This window comes from Artemia franciscana, chromosome 19 (genome assembly GCF_032884065.1).
Source record: "Artemia franciscana chromosome 19, ASM3288406v1, whole genome shotgun sequence".
Taxonomy (NCBI): domain Eukaryota; kingdom Metazoa; phylum Arthropoda; class Branchiopoda; order Anostraca; family Artemiidae; genus Artemia; species Artemia franciscana.
This window is the reverse complement of record NC_088881.1, coordinates 31,897,999-31,916,967: the sequence shown is the minus strand read 5'-3', so window position 1 is coordinate 31,916,967 and position 18,969 is coordinate 31,897,999. Positions and strand designations below refer to the sequence as shown.

The window sequence follows — 18,969 nt, the reverse complement described above, 5'->3', positions numbered from 1 at the left end:
CAGTGAAGCACAGACCCACACCACTTAAAATTTATCAAATGCAACCTGATCTTTACCTTTTTTATTAGAACAACCTCGTATGAGGATCCTCTATAGCAGCACAACTGCGGCAGGGTATACCAGTTATGGACTGCTCCCTCTTCAGGGTGCTGCCTCGATCCTATTAGGGTGGGTTGAGCCGACCATAGTGGACTACAAATTCACGGGCCTAGGATCGGTAGGGCCGGACTCTCCATCTGAAGATGATTGTCACGAAAAGATTACAATGCAAGAATAAGGCCTGAAGACGTAGGCGTGATGGCTTTAGACTATGTTCAATGGAGAAGGATTAGGGTTGCCGACACGGTCAGTTCCTAAAGTTTCATAATTGCGTTTGAGCCTCTTGGAGTCCACGAATGTTAACTAAGATTCATTGTCATTTTGCAACAAACTTTCCCATCAATGCTCACTCAATCCACCGATGAAGATCTGTCATTCGTGAATTTTACAATTAGTACAAACTTTTCTATTAAGGAAAAATTACCTTAACCTTCTTTTTTTTACCACTAATTCGGGACCTTTGTTCACAACAAATTTATTTCAAGGCTTGGATGAGTGTGTTGGTTCGGAGGATCCCTTTGCGCAAACCTTCAACCATCCCCTCTGGTTTGCAATCTTGTTCTAATTGAATATACGCCAAATTATTCGTCATCTGACAGGGCATTCTCTTGAGCGGTGACCTTAAACTCGGGTCGCTGTCTTGATGGTGGCTCTTCAGGGTGCTGCCTCGATCCTATTAGGGTGGGTTGAGCCGACCATAGTGGACTACAAATTCAAGGGCCTAGGATCGGTAGGGCCGGACCCTCCATCAGAAGATGATAGTCACGAAAAGATTACAAGGCAAGAATAAGGCCTGAAGACGTGCGCATGGTGGCTTTAGACTATGTTCAATGGAGAAGGATTAGGGTTGCCGACACGGTCAGTTCATAAAGTGCTATAATTGCGTGCTGCACAGCGATTTTCGATGCTATAGTCAAAAAATTGATTGTAATTGCTAAAATAGCTTATCGGTTATATAATAAACACAAGAATTCCGATTGCGGATGATGCGAACATAACACAAGAAACTGGTCAAGCAATTTCTTTATACCACACAATTAACTTTGACTTGGTTGGAAAATAAATTGTAGCTATATCTTATTTAATTATTTAGTTGGTGTTTTGATTTGGTTAGGTCTCGAGTTTAATATAGGCTTCGCTTTACCCCCCTCCTAATGTTCAAATACATAGCCCAAATTTGTTTTTAAACTATTATATTTTGTTTGATTTCATTAGCATTAATGGAACTTTTACTTCCCGAGTGTTTACTATATAACCGATAAGTACCCTTTTTCACTATTTTGGCACTATTTTAGCAACCCTGAGCACATGCTACAGTGCTACACATAATAATATAGTGTTAAAATATCGATTTTTGCTACATGTGGCAACCCTGGAAGGATAGTTTATGCTCTCTTGATGCTGACACCAATTCAATAGGTGAATGGATCAAGTGATCTTGATTATATATATATATATATATATATATCTTAGAAAAGGCCGACAAAAAAAGGAAAAACTGAAACTTTCTGAAGAATTCAAAATCCCCGTCATTAAGCAGTGGGTTAACCATCCCCGGGAGTAGTTGGGTGGTTCCTTCCAGGAGTCACAAGGCTTATGGGTTTAGGCAGGGATGCAACATAAGATTTTCCGCTGAGGCAACACCTGGCGTAGCACTTGTTTTGATTAAGACCATGAATTTGAAGACAATTTGAATTTGGAGACATGCGGTGCAAACATGTACACTACTTTATTCATTAGAAGATGACGCAAGTACCTTGTCATCCTTTTGATGGTAAAATTGATGCGTTGACTACAAGTGTCTTGTAAAGGATGCTTCAAATAGTGGTGCCAATTCAGTTAAATGTAAGGGGGGGTGTTTTAAAAAATCTAACTGGGGCATTTTGGGGCTAATTGGGCCAAAAATCTAACTGGACTCAATGAAAATATCAAAAAAGCTATTTTTGAAATATCAAAAAAAAAGAAGTCAAGTAGGTTTTAGCCTGGGGTACATCCCCAAATTAGCAGCGCTAGCTTCCAAGGAGGCTACGACGTAGATTCCATGGGGGAAATGGGGCGTGTCCTAAAAGGCTTGCAAGGGAAATTACGGGAAATGCACCAGTTAAACGCAACGCCCCGCGACTAAAAATGCCACTTCTGTTTCTTTCTTTAATGAAAAACAGAACAGGGTAATGGTATGACAAACCCTTTACCGCTCAAGCTGATCATTCATTGACACATTATAGAACCGTTTTTTTTTCTTTAGTTTCTTTCAGCTTAGCGTGAGACAAGACAAAGAGAAGTGGCAGAATAGATGGAAAATGTACAATTTGAGCTATATATTTGAATATTAGGGGGGGGGGGGTGGTAAATATTTGGACAGTGTGAAGTTAGAAAATAATTCTTACTGCATAATATACGGAATGATTTTACCTAACATATTAGGCATGCAGACCCACTATACTTAAACCTCATCCCCCTAATGCGCAAAAATATAGCACAAATTTGTTTCTAAAGTATTATATTTTTTATCTTACTTTGGTATATTTCATTAGAACTGAGCGTCAAAGAAACAAATTAGAAGAATATTAAGTAGGGGCTACATCATACAAGTACCCACAACAATCTCTAATACAACTTGGGTCGAATAACTTACCCATAGCTTTAAATAATAAAATTAAAAAAAAAATAATTTTTAACTGAACGCAAGGAGCGACATTAAAACTTAAAACGAACAGAACAGAAATTATTCCGTATATGAATTATTCCCTTTCATATACGGAATAATTTCTGTTTGTTTTAAGTTATTTTCCTTAACTCACCATCATGTATTTTTTTTTTTGTATTTTTGGACCATATTTTTTTTTTGTCGTAATTACAATACTTGATAGCGGACTAGTTAGAGCACTTGTCTATTGCCGTGGTAACTTAGATTCGAACCTGAAAAAAGAAAATTTTTTTAGGGACTCAAAATGAAATTCAAAATCAAACTAGTTCCAATTGGAAACCAAGAGGGCTTAGTAGCTATAAATATGCAATTTATAAATATTTGCATAAGAATAAATAGAATTTTATCGTAATAAAAGCAAAAGACTAAAAAGTCTAAAATAATTTTTCTCGAGAATCTACGAATATACGTGAAAATGAGGGACGCAGGACGGATTGGGCTTCACATAACTTTTCGCCGACTTTTTTTCGTTTATTTATTTATGACTTAAATCAGTTTGATATATGAGTTAGGTAAAGCCGAATCTGTTTGTGCTCAACCTGACGTATCCAAAAGTGGCACAAAATTTGAGAGGAAAGATTTGCTTGCAGAATACATTTTTATAGCAGTTGAACGATTTGCTTTGGAGACATATAACGAGGAGTCGTACTACTCCACCACCAAGCGTTCATTCCAGAGTACCACTTATTCCGCCATGCCTATTAAACTACTGCCACATGGCGCCTCTCCACGTTAAACGTGGTACCGTGGTGCGTGTCACTTATGTTTACGGTTATTCAGAATGGACAGCCCAAGCCCTAGGAAGCAAAAAAAGCAAAACTTTAGAGAAAAAACCAATTTGCATGAATTCACATCAGAGTGGGGGGGATTTTACGAAAGGTATAATAAATCAGAGGAAAATGGCGAAAAGACTGATTTTGAAGCGGGTAAGATTTGAAGCCCCCTCCAATGTGTACCTCCCCGCGTAAAATCCCTTAAATTAAAACAAAAAATCGTTGATTTCCGTTTACTTGGAACAAAAATTAAAAAAAAAAACACAATACGAAATGGTCGTACAAAAACCACAATCATAATTTGGAATATTCAGCTTCTAGTTCTTCTAAGTTTCTTTCCAGGGTTGCAACTTCATCCATTCGATTTTGCTCCCTATAATTAATGATACATATAAATAATAATTTGACAATTAGCTAGAACACAAACACTATTAAAAATAGTTACAAAATATAGTTGCTATTACCTTTGTTTAGCCAAAACTGAAAGATTTTCGGTGTATTCAGGGACGTTAAGACGGGGGGGGGGGGGGATTTTAAAGTGGCTCAATGCCATATTATTATTTTAACATCTCTACAAGAATAAACAAGACATCAAATAGTAAGGTTGTCACCTAGCAAGGTAATTTAATAAAAAAAATTATCTTACTAGCTTTAGTCGAATTAAAAAAAAAAGAAACTCCAATTGAATCGAGTTTTCATAAGCCTAGTTTGATCGGCTGATAATCTAATTCGATAATGGTAACTGAATCATCTATTTCTTCCTGGCTGGACACACATGACATTTTTTAGACCTATGACATATTAGACTTGGACCTATGATATATTTTAGCGAATTAGATTCTTGTAATGCCAGCTCCTTGAAGAAGCTAGGATAATGCTGTGCTCAAGATTTTGATTAGAAGGAGGGGGGGGGGGCTATCTAGCGATATTGGCGGTGTTTGACCCAGGATTAGGGATTACTAGAATTTTGTAACGTTTTTTTTGGCTCGGTTTTGTAGGCTTGACTAGAACTTACAATCGAGATTTTCAAAATGCGCATAAGCCTAATTATAGCAATTTTTTGCATCTTATGTCGATAGCTTGCAGACATGTAACTACTGAATACACTTCCCAAGACTAAACTACTCCTACATGGAATGATTCGATTATGACCCATCAGCTTTATCACTGTACGTATGGGGGACCTATAGACCCGTGTCTCCAGGAGATTTCAAGATGTTTCCCATAGTTTCCTTGTTTTTTCCACACGATACGCTGGTTTTTGACGTTTTGAATCTACCACCTCTCAAATTTCCCAGTTTTACCTAATTTATATTACCAAATTTCCCAGTAATAAATCGTGGAAATATTGATTCCTATAAACATTCATAAAAGGTAAAAAATTAGTGATGGTTTCAGATTTGTAACCCGCTCACATCACAATATAAATAGTGGAGTAAACACTTTAGAAAACAGAAAAAAAATATGATTCCAAAACAAAAATCAACAAAAACTTGACAAAAACATTAATCACCAAAAACAATTAAACAACGATAAAATTAAATAAATAAAATTAATAAAACAAACAGATGAACCCATGGTGAGTCGACAAATGGCGATAGGCTAATTCTGAAAGCCTTTTGTGTAAACCAGTTAGCTTCTCAGTAACATTCGGAAAATAGAACTTATTTACTTTCTTTCGATTCCTATACCAACGAAGTAGATAGAGAAGATATTTACAACGGAAATAAGCCACTCGAAAATCACTAAAATCCTTTTTCCTAAAAATAGGGTTCAAACCCAGAAAGGTAAAGAACAGAATGATTTGAAAAAGAAGAATAAAACCATCCAAGGGCAATACAATTATATTTCCCTCGATTGGGTATAATTTTAGAGTAGCCAATCTGGACTTTTGTGCTAGTATCCCCGACGGCAAGCTCACAAAAAGTTTTAAGATTTTTGGCAAGTGTAATGCCCAACTACTGCATCGAATCTACATGAGGGATAGAAAAATCTTAGAACTTAGAGGTCTAAGAGGGGATAGAAAATTGAAAAAAAGATACTCACTTTTATCAACGTTAAGCGAAAGACTAAATTTAATCGAAAAAATTCCAATATATCGGAAAAAACATCTACTTGTTACAGTTATAGCTAGGGTTGTGTGGTTGACACACAGAGTGGGTGGATGAATAAGAAGAAGCTTACCTCCCAAAGACCTAGAGTGATAGTCTAAAAAAAGGGTTATTTACCTGCAGTTTTCAGATCAATTTACCAGTCGGAGAAATATTTTCTAATGTTATACAAGATTTTTTTTAAATATGTTATTCTATTACTATTATTTATTATTCCTTATTTATTTTATAGTTTTTTTTTTATGTTTCTAATTTCGAATCATTTTTGGCAAATACTGATTTTGCGATGAAAAGTGCAAAATACACAATAGCACTTTTGTTTGCAAGAAACCCGAAAAGTGCTTGAGCAAATGAGGGCTTCTTTTTCAGGCAGTTTTGGGTATCTAACTTATCCAATTCTATTTTAAAGCCACGCTAAGAACGTTTAACTACATACTACACTATATGTAAAAAGCCTCCACTTTTGTGTAAACAGCTAGGGTCGTGGGAGTGGTACACAGAACTTCGTCTCGTTTTTGACATATATGAGGCGGGCTGAACTTCACCTCCTCCAAATAGACTATAAAATAGACTATAAACTAATAAAGACTATAACAAAGACTACAATATATAAAACTAAATAGAAACTAAATATAAGACTAAAAATAAACTAACAAAGAACATAAAATATAAAATAGACTATAAAGTAGAATATATGAAATAATATATTCAAATAGGTGACTCGCCAAATAGAGGATAAATATGATGAAATAAGTATTCCTGAAATGGTGATTATAGTATAATATATTCCTTAAATTTAATTTAATCGACTAAATTTAATTGAATCGCTCAAATAAATTGATTTATTTAACTAAGTAAATTTAATTTATTGCTAAAATTTAATTAACTTTAATTGAATCGCTCAATTTTTAAACAATGGCAGCCTTTCCTGTTAATTAACTAATATAAAACTTTTAAAATAACTTGACTTAATTAGACATCTTTGTCAAGGTCAACCTTTAGTATTTTTTGCTAACTATGAATTAATGGTCGTGTTACATTAATTAGTAGGCTATTAGTGCGTGAAGATGTTCTTTTGTCAATTGTGCTTGTTATATTTTGGAACTTCTACCCTTGAAAATTAATACCAACGCAAAGGCTCATTGAAGTGAATGGTCGCAATCAGGGCCATAAACACATACATGCATACAGGAAAGATGGAAGGTAAATTCCTCCGCCCCGAAAATAGAATAAGGACCGGATTTGGAAGGTCAGTGGGATGCTTTCAGGGCCATATACCTGTACACAGGAGGGATAGAGAATTCCTCCACCGCCCGAAAATGGCATAAGGATAGTTATGAAAAAATACTTGATAGTTAGAAAAAAATAACAAGTGTTAACCTTGATTAAACTTATTAAGTCACTCCAAAACAATCAAAATAGTTTATTTACAGAAAGGTTATTATGATTAAAAAGGTTGAGCTACTTAAACAAAATTCAAGACAAACATTTTATCATAGTCACTTTTTCAGATACATTTATTTCATCACATTTATCATCTACTAAAATGGGAATTTTCCAAATTTTGCCTGTCCGAAATTTATCAAAAACCAGCCAAAATCAGAAAAATAACAAAGAATCGAAAAGCTAAGCTTTCTTTTAGTTTAGAGCTTTTATTTAATTTATAATTAATTAAGCTTACAAATTAATTTATTTACTAATTAAATTAATTTAAGTAATTTAATTTACAGTTAAATTTAATTGAGCTTTCATTTAATGGCGGTAGAGTAGCGGAGCTAAAACATAAGAGTTGTAAAAGTCACAACAAACTGTCATTAACTTTATTTATTTCATTGCTTTTATAATTATTAGCTATTAACATCTATAAAATAGAAATGTATAAATTATTATTAGATTTCATTTTCACTTTGTTAATTATTATTAGACATATATAGATATAATTTCATTATTTATTAGTTTGTATTTGTTACCAGTTTTATATTTCAAAAGATTTGTTAAAATTATTATTAGACATATATAGATATAATTTCATTATTTATTAGTTTGTATTTGTTACCAGTTTTATATTTCAAAAGATTTGTTTTATATTTATGACAAATCACAAACAGATTAGGAAGCATTCAGACAGCATGGATTAGGGATCATTTATTCACCCTTGGTCTTCCCTGGCTCAACATGGTAAAAGGTAAAGAATAGGGCATTGAACTTTGCAGTCTCTACCGGTAGTGCTGATCTCCATTTCTTGACCCTTCAGCCAGGAAGTGCAATGGGGGGTGAGGGCCAACCATCCTGTGCTTTCACACACCCTTCCTGTTTACCTTCCCGATTTCTCCAGGTACGCAAGTAGAGCAGGGTCGACTCTGGCTGAGCTTAGAGAGTCACGCGGCTAACCCCCGTCCCAAACCAAATAATTGAGTACACTCGGATTCGAACCCTCGTCGTGTTGGACAAAGGATCATAAAACCAGCGTACTAATCCACTCGGCTAGGAATGCTCAACGGGGCATCAGAATGAATTTAAAATAGACAGTCAATCAGAATGGTATGTATGACATTTGGTAAAAAAGAAAAATCAAAGAAGAAAAATAAAAAATAAAATTTAGGAATAGAAGAAAAATAATAGAAAAGGAAATAATAAAAAATAAAAAGAAAAATAAAGGAATGAAAAAAAGAATGAAAGGAAGAAGATAAAAAAATCAAAGGAGTAAAGATAAAGGAATAGGAGAAAATTAATATAAAGGAAACTGGAAGAAAAATAATAGAATTGAAAAAAGAAAAATAAAGGAATGAAAGAAATATACTATAATCCTTACATTCATCAATGATCTTTTTATTGCTGTAAAAACTAAACGAAGTTGCTATAGCTTTGTGATGACAATTTGTATCATCTAGTGAGGCAACTCAAGACCCAGTGCTATTTGCATTTGCAGATGATAGTGCTCTTGGGTGAATTAATTAATTAATTAATTGAAATTAAGAATTATTCTCTTATCAAGAAAGTGTATTCTGTTCTAGATAGAACCTTTGGTTCGTTCAATGCAAATCGCCTTGCCTTAAATCTAGGTCTACTTATTTTTTTCCAGATCAGGTACTTCATGTCCTTTGGTTCAAACTATTTCTACCACTCATGGTGATATAACTCGTCCCCCTGATAGACATGTTCGATTTCTGGGTATTTTATTGGACAAAAATCTTTCTTTCAAACATCACAGTGCTCTCGTGAAACTTAAGCTTTCCAGAAACCTTCACAAGAAAATCTTCACAAGTTTCGTCAATGTTTCCCCAGTAAAACAGTTCGTGGTAACCAACTGTAGTAAGGAGCGACCCGGCTCAATAGTAACCAAAACTCTAAAAATTGGAATTTTGATTCCAATAGTTACATAAAAAGAGTTTCATTTTAATGCTGATTTTAAATATATAAGTTTCATCAAGATTAGTTTTACCCATCAAAAGTTACGAGCCTGACAAGATTTGCCTCATTTTAGAAAATAGGAAGAAACAACCCCTAAAAGTCATACAATCTTAACGAAAATCACATCATCAGATTCAGCGTATCAGAGAATCTTATTGTAGAAGTTTCAAGCTCCTATCTACAAAAATGTGGAATTTCGCATTTTTTGCCAGAAGACAGATCATGGATGTGTGTTTATTTGTTTTTTTGTTTGTTTGTTTTTTGTTGTTTTTTTTTCCCAGGGGCGATCGTATCGACTGAGTAGTCTTAGAATGTCACGAGAGGGCTCATTCTAACGGAAATCAAAAGTTCTAGTGCTCTTTTTAAGTGACAAAATGAATTGGAGGGCACCTAGGCCCCCTCCTACGCTCATTTTTTAACATAAGTCACCGGATCAAAATTCTGGGATAGCCATTTTTATTCACCATAGTCGAAAAGCCTGATAACTATGTCTTCGGGGACGACTTACTCCCCCGCAGTTCCCGTGGGAGGGGCAGCAAGTTGCAAACTTTGATCTGTGTTTACATATTTTCACCAAAATGTGCAAATTGCACTATGGAACACGTAAGTTTTAGTCTGAAATGCAAAGTTCTCCGATCGGCTCTCAACAACGCTAATAAATGAATGCTCAAACTCCGTTTAGCTTTGTTTCCCTTAATATTAATGGTACAAAAGGCAAGGATCTACTGATAAGTGAGCTACTTGAAAATGATATTGTGTTTCTACAGGAGCACCTTCTCTCTAAAGTGAATGTTGATAGCCTAAAGCGTTCTCGGACCCATTATACCTTCTTGAGAGCCGCCCAAAAAACCCGTGGAAGACCATCAGGAGGTCTGGCCATCTATTTCAGACACAAGACTCAACCGATATTATTGCAAAGCGACGCTAACATCTTAGCGATAAAATGTGGTGATACCGCATTTATAAACATTTATTTCCCCTGTAATAAAAAGACTGTGCAGTCATTGTCTAGTTTTTCACAAGCATGTAATCGCCTACGAACACTACTTAGCGACCTTTCAAAACAAAATACCAAATGGGTTCTCGCCGGCGACATGAACACTGACTTATTATCTAATTCCGACCGATCTGAAATCTTTCTCGATTCACTACCTGGAGGATTCCATCTTGCTGATAAAGATCTTCTATTTACTTATATTCACAATCGTGGTGGTCTTACTTCCAACCTTGATCATGTAATTGTGTCAGATTCAACTCTGCTTTCATCAATAGTTCATGTGGAAGACACTAAAATCGACGACGATCATTTACCAATCACGTGCCACCTATCTTGCTCCATGGCGACCTCTGTGCAACGTAACTCTCCCAAGTGGTTCTCAAAGTTAAATTGGGAAAATACCGATGTTCCACTTTATGTATTGACATTGTCCCAGTTATTATCATCTATTAAAGTGCCTTTCCACTTATTGCAAACATCTATATCTACAACTTCAACTCGGATAGATATCAACTCGTATTATAAGCAAATAGTGTTCTGTCTAAAGTCTGCTGCTAAAACAGCTGTACCCTCCGAGTGCGTGCGAACGGGTACTCGCAATCCCTTTTGGAAAGTTGATCCTAAAGTGAAGATAGCTAAACAAAAAGCTAAGTTCTGGCTCCGTATGTGGATAGCCTGTAACCGTCCTTCTTCTGGTTCAGTACATCAAATAAAACAGAAAACCAAGCGAGAGTAAAAATATTCCCTGCGTAGAGCGAGACTGAATGCCTGGGATGGTCCTTGTGACAAGAAATCCTGCGATCGTCTTATAAACAGTGTAAAGTGTTCACCTCCAATTAATTCGTCTCTTCGGCTATGTGACTTCGTTTCTCATTATAAAAATATTTTGCTTTCGTTTAATATTAATCTCCAAAATCATTTTACAAAGCTTGTCAACTCAATCCTCCCAATTCGTATCAACCAATCTCAAGTGTTGTCGGTGGAATCTGGTGTTATACTCCGAGCTCTTATGCAAGTGAATAAGTCTGAGTCTCTCGATAGTGATGGTCTTTGCTTCAAGTTTTTTGCTTATGATTGTCCTGAACTGCTGAAGCATTTGCAGTTATTGTTTCAGATGTGTTTGGCACAGTCCGTTGTGCCAGATAGATTTTTGTCCGGTTGTATATCTCCCATAGTCAAGAGGGGTAAGGACCCCAGTGCTTGCTCTAATTATTGTCCTATCACTGTGTCTTGTTTTGTTAGTAAGCTATTTGAATATATACTGCTGCTGGCCATTTACTCCAAGTGCAATTTTACACCCTTCCAGCTTGGTTTTAGAAAAGGTATGGGCTGTTTTCAAGCTCACCATATTGTGGGTCGGCTAATGAAACAAGCTGTTGCTCAAAAAAGTCCCCTGTATTGTTTGACTGTTGACATATCTGGTGCTTTTGATAATGTAATTCATTTAAATGCTTTTTTTTCTCTAGCAGCCTCGGGTGTTAACCTTTCTATTGTTTCCGTGCTATTGGTATGCTAATTCTTCAGTTAGGGTGAAGTGGAATGGTACGGTAGGGGAGTATATTCCTGTTAAAAAAGGCGTTAGGCAAGGTGCCGTGTTATCCCCGAGCATTTTTAAATGTGTTTTAGCTTCGTGTCTCCAACGTCTTCAACCGTCAATTTTTTACAATGATAATTTAGGCATTAGTCACGTTGCATATGCTGATGATGTTCTGCTTCTTAGCCGGACAAAAAATAGTCTAATTACCAACTTTGACCGGCTTTCAGCCGCACTATCCACAGTAGGGCTTTCAGTTAATGCCTCCAAATGTGAGTTTTTGTGTTTTGGGAGTCCTCCACCAGCATCACCTCTTTGCTTGGGTTCTTCAACTATACCATATTCAGCAAGTATTAAATGGTTGGGTCTCTCTTTTTCCACGTCACTTTCGTCTACTTGCTCTGCTATTACGTCCAGCGTGCTGAAAAGTATGCGGGTTGGATACGCGAAAATTTCACCAAATCATGGTCGGTATAACCGAAATGGACTATGCCGTCTTTATTCTAGTTTTTGTGCCCCTGCTGTTTTTTATCTTTCTTGTTTTGCTTTCCTCCTTCGCAAGAAGGATACAAAGAAAATGCGCTCAGGATATTTTAAGTATTGCAAGTATTTGCTGCGTCTGCCTCGGTGGTATCGGAATCATACAGTCGTCTCTAAATTTGACATCGTTGATGCGCCCTCGCGACTGAAACATTTATCTAAAGATATATGTCTTAAAACTCGGCAAATGATCGGTGTTTTTGCCCCTCTTTGGCCATTTTTTGAATGGAGGTAATTTATTTATGTTGTATGTTGTTATGTTGCTATGTTATTTATGTTGTTATGTTTTTTGTCTTGTTTTTTCTTTTTTGTGTGTTTACTCCACAGTTTAATGTACTTTGTGGGTTATAAATAAATTATTATTATTATTATTATATAGTAATGGTTACTGGGAAGTGCACAGACGTTTTCATGTTTTTTTTTTGTTTAGGGAGAGAGTTGAGGGGGAGGGGGACGTGGGAGGATATTTACATGGAGGAACTTCTTATGGGGGAAGAGAATTCCAATGAAGGGGGCGCAGGATTTTCTAGCATTATTTGAAAAAAAACAATGAAAAATAAAAAAAAAATTTCTGCTGAAAGTAAGGAGCAGTATTAAAACTTAAAACGAACAAAATTATTACACATATGAAGGGTTTACCTCCTCGTAATATCTCACTCTTTACGCTAAAGCAGTTTTAGTAATTTCAACTATTTATTCCACGACCTTGGTGATTCAGAGGTTATTCTAAGGAATTGGGACAAAATTCAAGCTTTATTGTAAAGAACAAGGTATCGACGAGGGGTGAACCCCCTCATATACGCAATAAAAACATACGAATATAGAAGTTCATTACGTAAGTTAATTCGTAAGTTACGTATATTTTTTACCAATGAAAACGTTTGTAAAAATTTAAAAGCTCTAGTTGCCTTTTTAAGTACTCAAAAAATTGGAGAGCAACTAGGCCTCCTCCCTCGCTCCTTTTTTCTCAAAATCTTCCGATTAACTGCAATTAATTAATATGCAAATTCCGTTTTAATTATTGATATGCGAAGAGCCAAGATCAAAGCATGCATTAATTCAAAAATGTCCAGAAATTAATTTTTGAATGAAAGTAGGAGCAACATTAAAACTTAAAACGAACAGAAATTACTCCGTGTATGAAAGGGGCTTTTCCTTCTCAACGCCCCGCTCTTTACGCTAAAGTTTCTTACTGTTTAAAAAAGTAGAATTAAGAGAAAGAGTCAAACTTTAGCGTAAAGAGAGAGGCGTTGAGGAGGAAAAGCCCCTTTCATATAAGGAGTAATTTCTATTCGTTTTAAGTTTTAATGTTGCTCCTTAATTTCATTTAAAAAAACCTATTTTTTTTATTTAATTCAGTAACAAAGATCCACTTTCACTCTTTCATTCAACCTTATATTTACCAGTGTCCAACAGAATGGCTATCGACATTTTTTTGTTTTCAAAAACTATGACAACAATTAAGTTAGTGCCTGAGGTGATCGACCAGCTCAGGATAAATTTATCAGGATTTAAATTTATAAATGGTCAATCCACATACATCCTTCTTTCCTCTTGTTTCATTTTTAAGTATTTTCATGGACTCCTTCAACAATTCTTCGAAGTTCTTCAAACAATTATATCTTTTAATTTTTAACCAATAAATGAATCTTGTGTTTCTTAGTCTCTCAGAAATGGCATGGATATTTTCATTCATAAATCCAAAACCATAAGACCATATTTCAATCCAGTCTTATGATATCCCTCCATCTGAAATTCCCTACCAGTCAAAATTCAGCTATGTCATTCTTACGAACAATTTAAAAAAGAGCTAAACAACCACCACTTATGCCTAGACAATTAGCTCTCTCCTCCCTTCTTTTCCCCTCTCTATCTTTCCTTTTCAATTTGTTTTATTCGTTTATTTTGATTGGCAGGGTAGTTTTTTTGTTGTTGTTTATTTTTTTATTATTTTTTCTTCTTGTCCTTCTATTTTAGTGCTATTATTTAATGTTATGTTTAGTCTTCGACTGTCACAGGCCAAAGAGCCTTTTGTGAGGGTCTAAAGTTTAAAATTTTTTCTGTTTCTTTTTAATTAATTGATTTAATTGAATAGAAGAAGGAAAAAGAAAGAAGAAAATAAAGGAACCACACCTAGCCTCACGGATGTATGTCCGTAATATATACATTTGTTCCACCATTGGGTGATCAGTGCCATCTAAGTCCTCCCTTGCTTTAGCAGCACTAGCAGTCCAGCCAAGTTCATGATAAACCTACGGGAGTAAAATAGTCAATACTTTATTCATACTAACACATCACTATATTTGCTGTACTTACCGTCTTTGGAAGCAACGCTAAAGAAACATTAATACAAGGTCTACTCCAGAAGCTTATAGGGGGATGGAGAACCTTTCGGGGAGACGAAACTTTCCAAAAAATTTGTTTTTGGCATTTTCAGTATATCAACCATTATATCTACATTAATCTTTTAGAAGGGACAGTTCTCCCCTTAGCCTTTTCGAGTAAGCATCATTCTGCCCATGTTAACTATCACCCCAAGGCCAATCAAAATATAATGGCAAATATATTTTTAGAATTTTTTTCGAAAAAAAAGGAATAAAAAATAACCTTCAGTACTTTGTTGATCACAATTGTTTAACAGAAATGAACATTTTAATGAATACGGCGTCTTATCTTGACGCATTAAATTTGGAAATGTGTCATGACGCATATGGTTGTCGAACGAAATATCTGCTATGCACAAAAATATTTTCATTTCGTATATCAACACATGCAACTAAAATACATCTAAACACAGGAAGATTAGCATAACCCAATCGGTTACAATCATGGCAAACTTACAGTATATGTAGGCAGGGGAGTAGCTCCAGCATTTTATTAGGGGGAAGGGGACAAAAGGTCTCCATCTGGCCAGTCAAGGGGCTAACATTTTTTCTCTAAATCACCCTTCAGAAACGATGCCACTGCTCGACCTAAATAGGCCATTTGTACTACTGATTAGGGGGCCAGTTCTTGAAGAGCGTCTCAACAGTGGGGGCAGGTGACCCCCTTACTGATAAGTGCAGACCGCAAGAATACTTTTGAGTAAACAAAAATACTTGCAGATTTAGACTTTACATAGAATACGAAGTAAATTTGTGATTTACCCTGAAATTATAAAGTTTATTTCAACTCACTCTGGGCCCCTTGGAAAATTTTCTCCACTGGCTGAAAATCACCCTCGTTTCTTGGTTTCATAGCTTTTTTTACGTTTTGTCTTTTTTTTTTTTTTATCAAACGTCATAGCCAGTGTTGTCTTGGAGCGTATTTATGTCAAGCTGACGGGGAGCAACGTTGCAGCACTGATCAATATTGTTTCAATTAAAATAAAATTAAATAAATTCCTTCTCCACTGGCTGGGATCACTCTCATTTCTTGGTTTTCTTCATTTTTTTATATATATATTCAGGCTTTTTTTTTATTTTACCAAATACATAGTTTAGCATATCCTGTTAAATCCATGATTATTTATTCATGACAAATCTAAACTAAATACCCAAGCACTACAACTTGAACCTTTTCCCCGTTCTATGGTTCCTCACTCTACCCTTCCACTATTCCATCGCCATTCAGGATACACGTTGGTCTCCATTCCCCTCGTGTTCTAAAGCTGTATGGATTTCTATTTTAGCGATACATCAAGGCCAGCGCCGGGTCGCTCCTTCCCTATGTGGAATAAATGCTCATTTTTTTCTAGCTGGTTATTGCGTGAATACGCCGAAGTGATATGTGACACATACTTTTATTGAAATTAGCTAAAAGCAACTGTTAAATTGTGTTTTAATCTTGTTAGCTTGTAGTAAGTTAAAACTAAAATCACCAAATAATCTCTTAATCTATATTTACTAACATATTATTATGTAAAATATATGTCAAAGTATCGTTTCAGAGTTCAAAGTGAAAACATATAAAACCGAATATCTTCTGAACACTATTAAACCATCTCTGACGAGTGCACATCTCAGACAAAGGATTTAACCCGAGGTAGGGCTCTGTGTCAGTGAAATGTCAATTAGATTCTTACTGTCCTGTTTTAAATTTTGCTGAACGATCTATGAAAGTGGGAGTGAAATTCGACAAGATAGTGAAATCGTGTTGCGAATTTTTCAGTCACGATGATATTACTGACGCCAAAAAGAGGTTGTATGAGGAGGTAGTACCTGACGAGTGATGTATCAAGCATGTAAACGATGAAGATAGTGTCTTGGATATTGGCAAATTGCTGAAGAAGTGTAGTAAGGAAAAGTAGCAGCTCCCAAAGTTTCTTATTTATGACCCAAAAGAAGTCCCAGTGGCATCTTAGTTAGTTGGAGCTTGCATTATTTCTGCGGTTAGCCAAATGTGCCGATAGCTGGTCAATTTTATGCATTACACGACTGCTCAGACCATCCCATCTCTTTCTATTAATTAAATAAAAAAACTAGTTTTTAACTAAAAATAAGGAGTGACATTAAAACTTAAAACAAACAGAAATTACTCCGTATATGAAAGGGGCTGTTCCCTTCTCAACGCCCCGCTCTTTACGCTAAAATTTGACTCTTTATCTTAACTCAACTTTTTAAACAGTAAAAAATTCATACACGGAGTAATTTCTGCTCGTTTTAAGTTTTAATGTCGCTCCTTACTTTCAGTTAAAAAAACTAGTTTTTTTTATTTAATTTTTGAACGTTTTTGAATTGATGCATGTTTGATTTTGGCTCTCCGCACAGAAATTATTAAAATGAAATTTGTATATTAATTCTTTTTTTTTGCTAAATGGCTTTCTCTTAATTTGGATCAGACGATTTTGAGAAAAAAGGGATGGGGGAGGAGGCCAAGTTGCCCTCCAATTTTCCGGTTACTTCAAAAGGCAACTAGAACTTCTCATTTTTTACAAACGTTTTTATTAGTAAAAAATGTATGTAACTTAAGAATTAACTTAAGTAACAAACTTTTACATTCTTATATATTTATTATGTATATGAGAGGGTTTGTCCCCTCGTTGATACCTCACTCTTTACACTAAAGCTTAAATTTTGTCAAACCTTTTAAGAATGACCCCTAAATCAGAAAGGCCGTAGAATAAATAGTTGAAATTACTAAAAATATTTTATCGTAAAGAGCGAGGTATTTTTGAGGAGATGAACCCCTCATATGCGTAATAATCTCTGTTCGTTTGAAGTTTTAATACTGCTCCTTACTTTCAGTTGAAAAAAACTTTTCGTATTTATTTTTCATTGTTTTTTTTTTTTTGTAATAATGCTAGAAAACCCTCCACCCCCTTTATTGGATTTCTCTTCCCCCATGACATATTCCTCCAAGGAAAGATCCTCCCACATATCCCCCTCCCTAACCAAAATAATCTCCCTAAAGAACGTCTGTACACTTCCCAATAACCATTACTGTGTGGAAACACTGGTCAAAGTTTGTAACTTGTAGCCCCTCCCCCATGGACTGTGGGGGAATAAGTTATCCCCAAGACATGGTTATTATGATTTTCGACTACACTGAACAAAATGGCTATCTCAAAATTTTTATTCGTTGACTTCGGGGAAAAAATGAGCGTGGGAGGGAGCCTAGGTGCCCTCTAATTTTTTGGTCACTTAAAAAGGGCCCTAGAACTTTTCATTTTCGTTAGAATGAGCCCTCTTGCGACATTCTAGGACCACTTGGTCGATACAATGACCCCTGAAAAAAAAAAAAAACACACACCCGTAATCAGTCTTCTGGCAAAAAATACGAAGTTCTACATTTTTGTAGATAGGAGCTTGAAATGTTTACAATAGGGTTCTCTGATACGCTGAATGCGATAGTGTGATTTTAGTTAAGATTCTATGACTTTTAGGGGGCGTTTCCCCCTATTTCCCAAAATAAGGCAAAGTTTCTCAGGCTCGTAACTTTTGATGACCCCAAGATTATGGTCCCATGATTATTAGCGACAAATTCACAATTCCACAATTACCCAACATCTCATAATTCTGATTTATCTTTTGAAACTAGGCCAACGGTAAGATCGGAATTTAGTTTGCGTCATATTGGTCCAAAATTTTGGAATTCAATCCCAATAGCTGTGAGAAATTGTAATGATAGAAATAAATTTCTGAAGTTATTAAGAAATCATGTTGCTAGTCTCCCATAATATTTTCCGTTGTAAGTGTTGAAGTTTGATTTCCGAAAGAAGTGCAAATTAGTTTAAGTCGAAGTAATGACGGTTTTTTCTTTTGTTTGTGTTTATTTATTTATTTATTTTTTTGGTGATTTTTTCGGAACACAAATGACGACCGGGACAAAAATGATGACCGGGACACAGGGAATATAAATGACGACCGCGACACTCAAAGAGAAATTACAGACTGGGGCACCAGGACACAAATGACGACCGGGACACAGGGAAACAACAACAACGGGGACGCCGGGGGGCACAAGGGGATATATAAATGACGACAGGGACACAGGAAATGTTCGATTAGCAATCACCAATAACAAAGCTCAAGGGCAATCATTAGAATAATGAGGTATAGATCTGAATACAGATTGTTTTTCCCATGGACAATTATATGTTGCATGTTCAAGAGTTGGTAAACCTGACAATCTATTTATATGCACAGACAATGGGACAGCCAAGAATGTTGTACATTCGCAAGTTTTACGTAGTTAAAAATATATATATATATATCTATCTATATTCACAGGTGGGACATAGGGACACAACTACAATAGCGCGTAACTAATATGGCGCGTAACGACTTGCACGCGGGGGGGCTTGGGGGGGGGGGGGG

The 18,969-nt window shown here is 35.6% G+C and overlaps 1 protein-coding gene across 1 annotated transcript in view; it reads right to left on the bottom strand.

Moving 5' to 3' along the window:
• Positions 1-3,798: 3,798 nt before the first annotated feature.
• Positions 3,799-18,969, bottom strand: part of LOC136039565 (rabenosyn-5-like) — a 70,915-nt gene continuing 55,744 nt past the window's right edge. Inside the window, exons 11-12 of the mRNA XM_065723406.1 lie at positions 14,306-14,424; positions 3,799-3,952 (exon numbers count right to left, since the gene is read on the bottom strand). Of these exons, the coding sequence (XP_065579478.1) occupies positions 3,874-3,952; positions 14,306-14,424 (198 nt within the window). The 3' untranslated portion in view covers positions 3,799-3,873. The remainder of the gene's footprint in view (positions 3,953-14,305; positions 14,425-18,969) is intronic.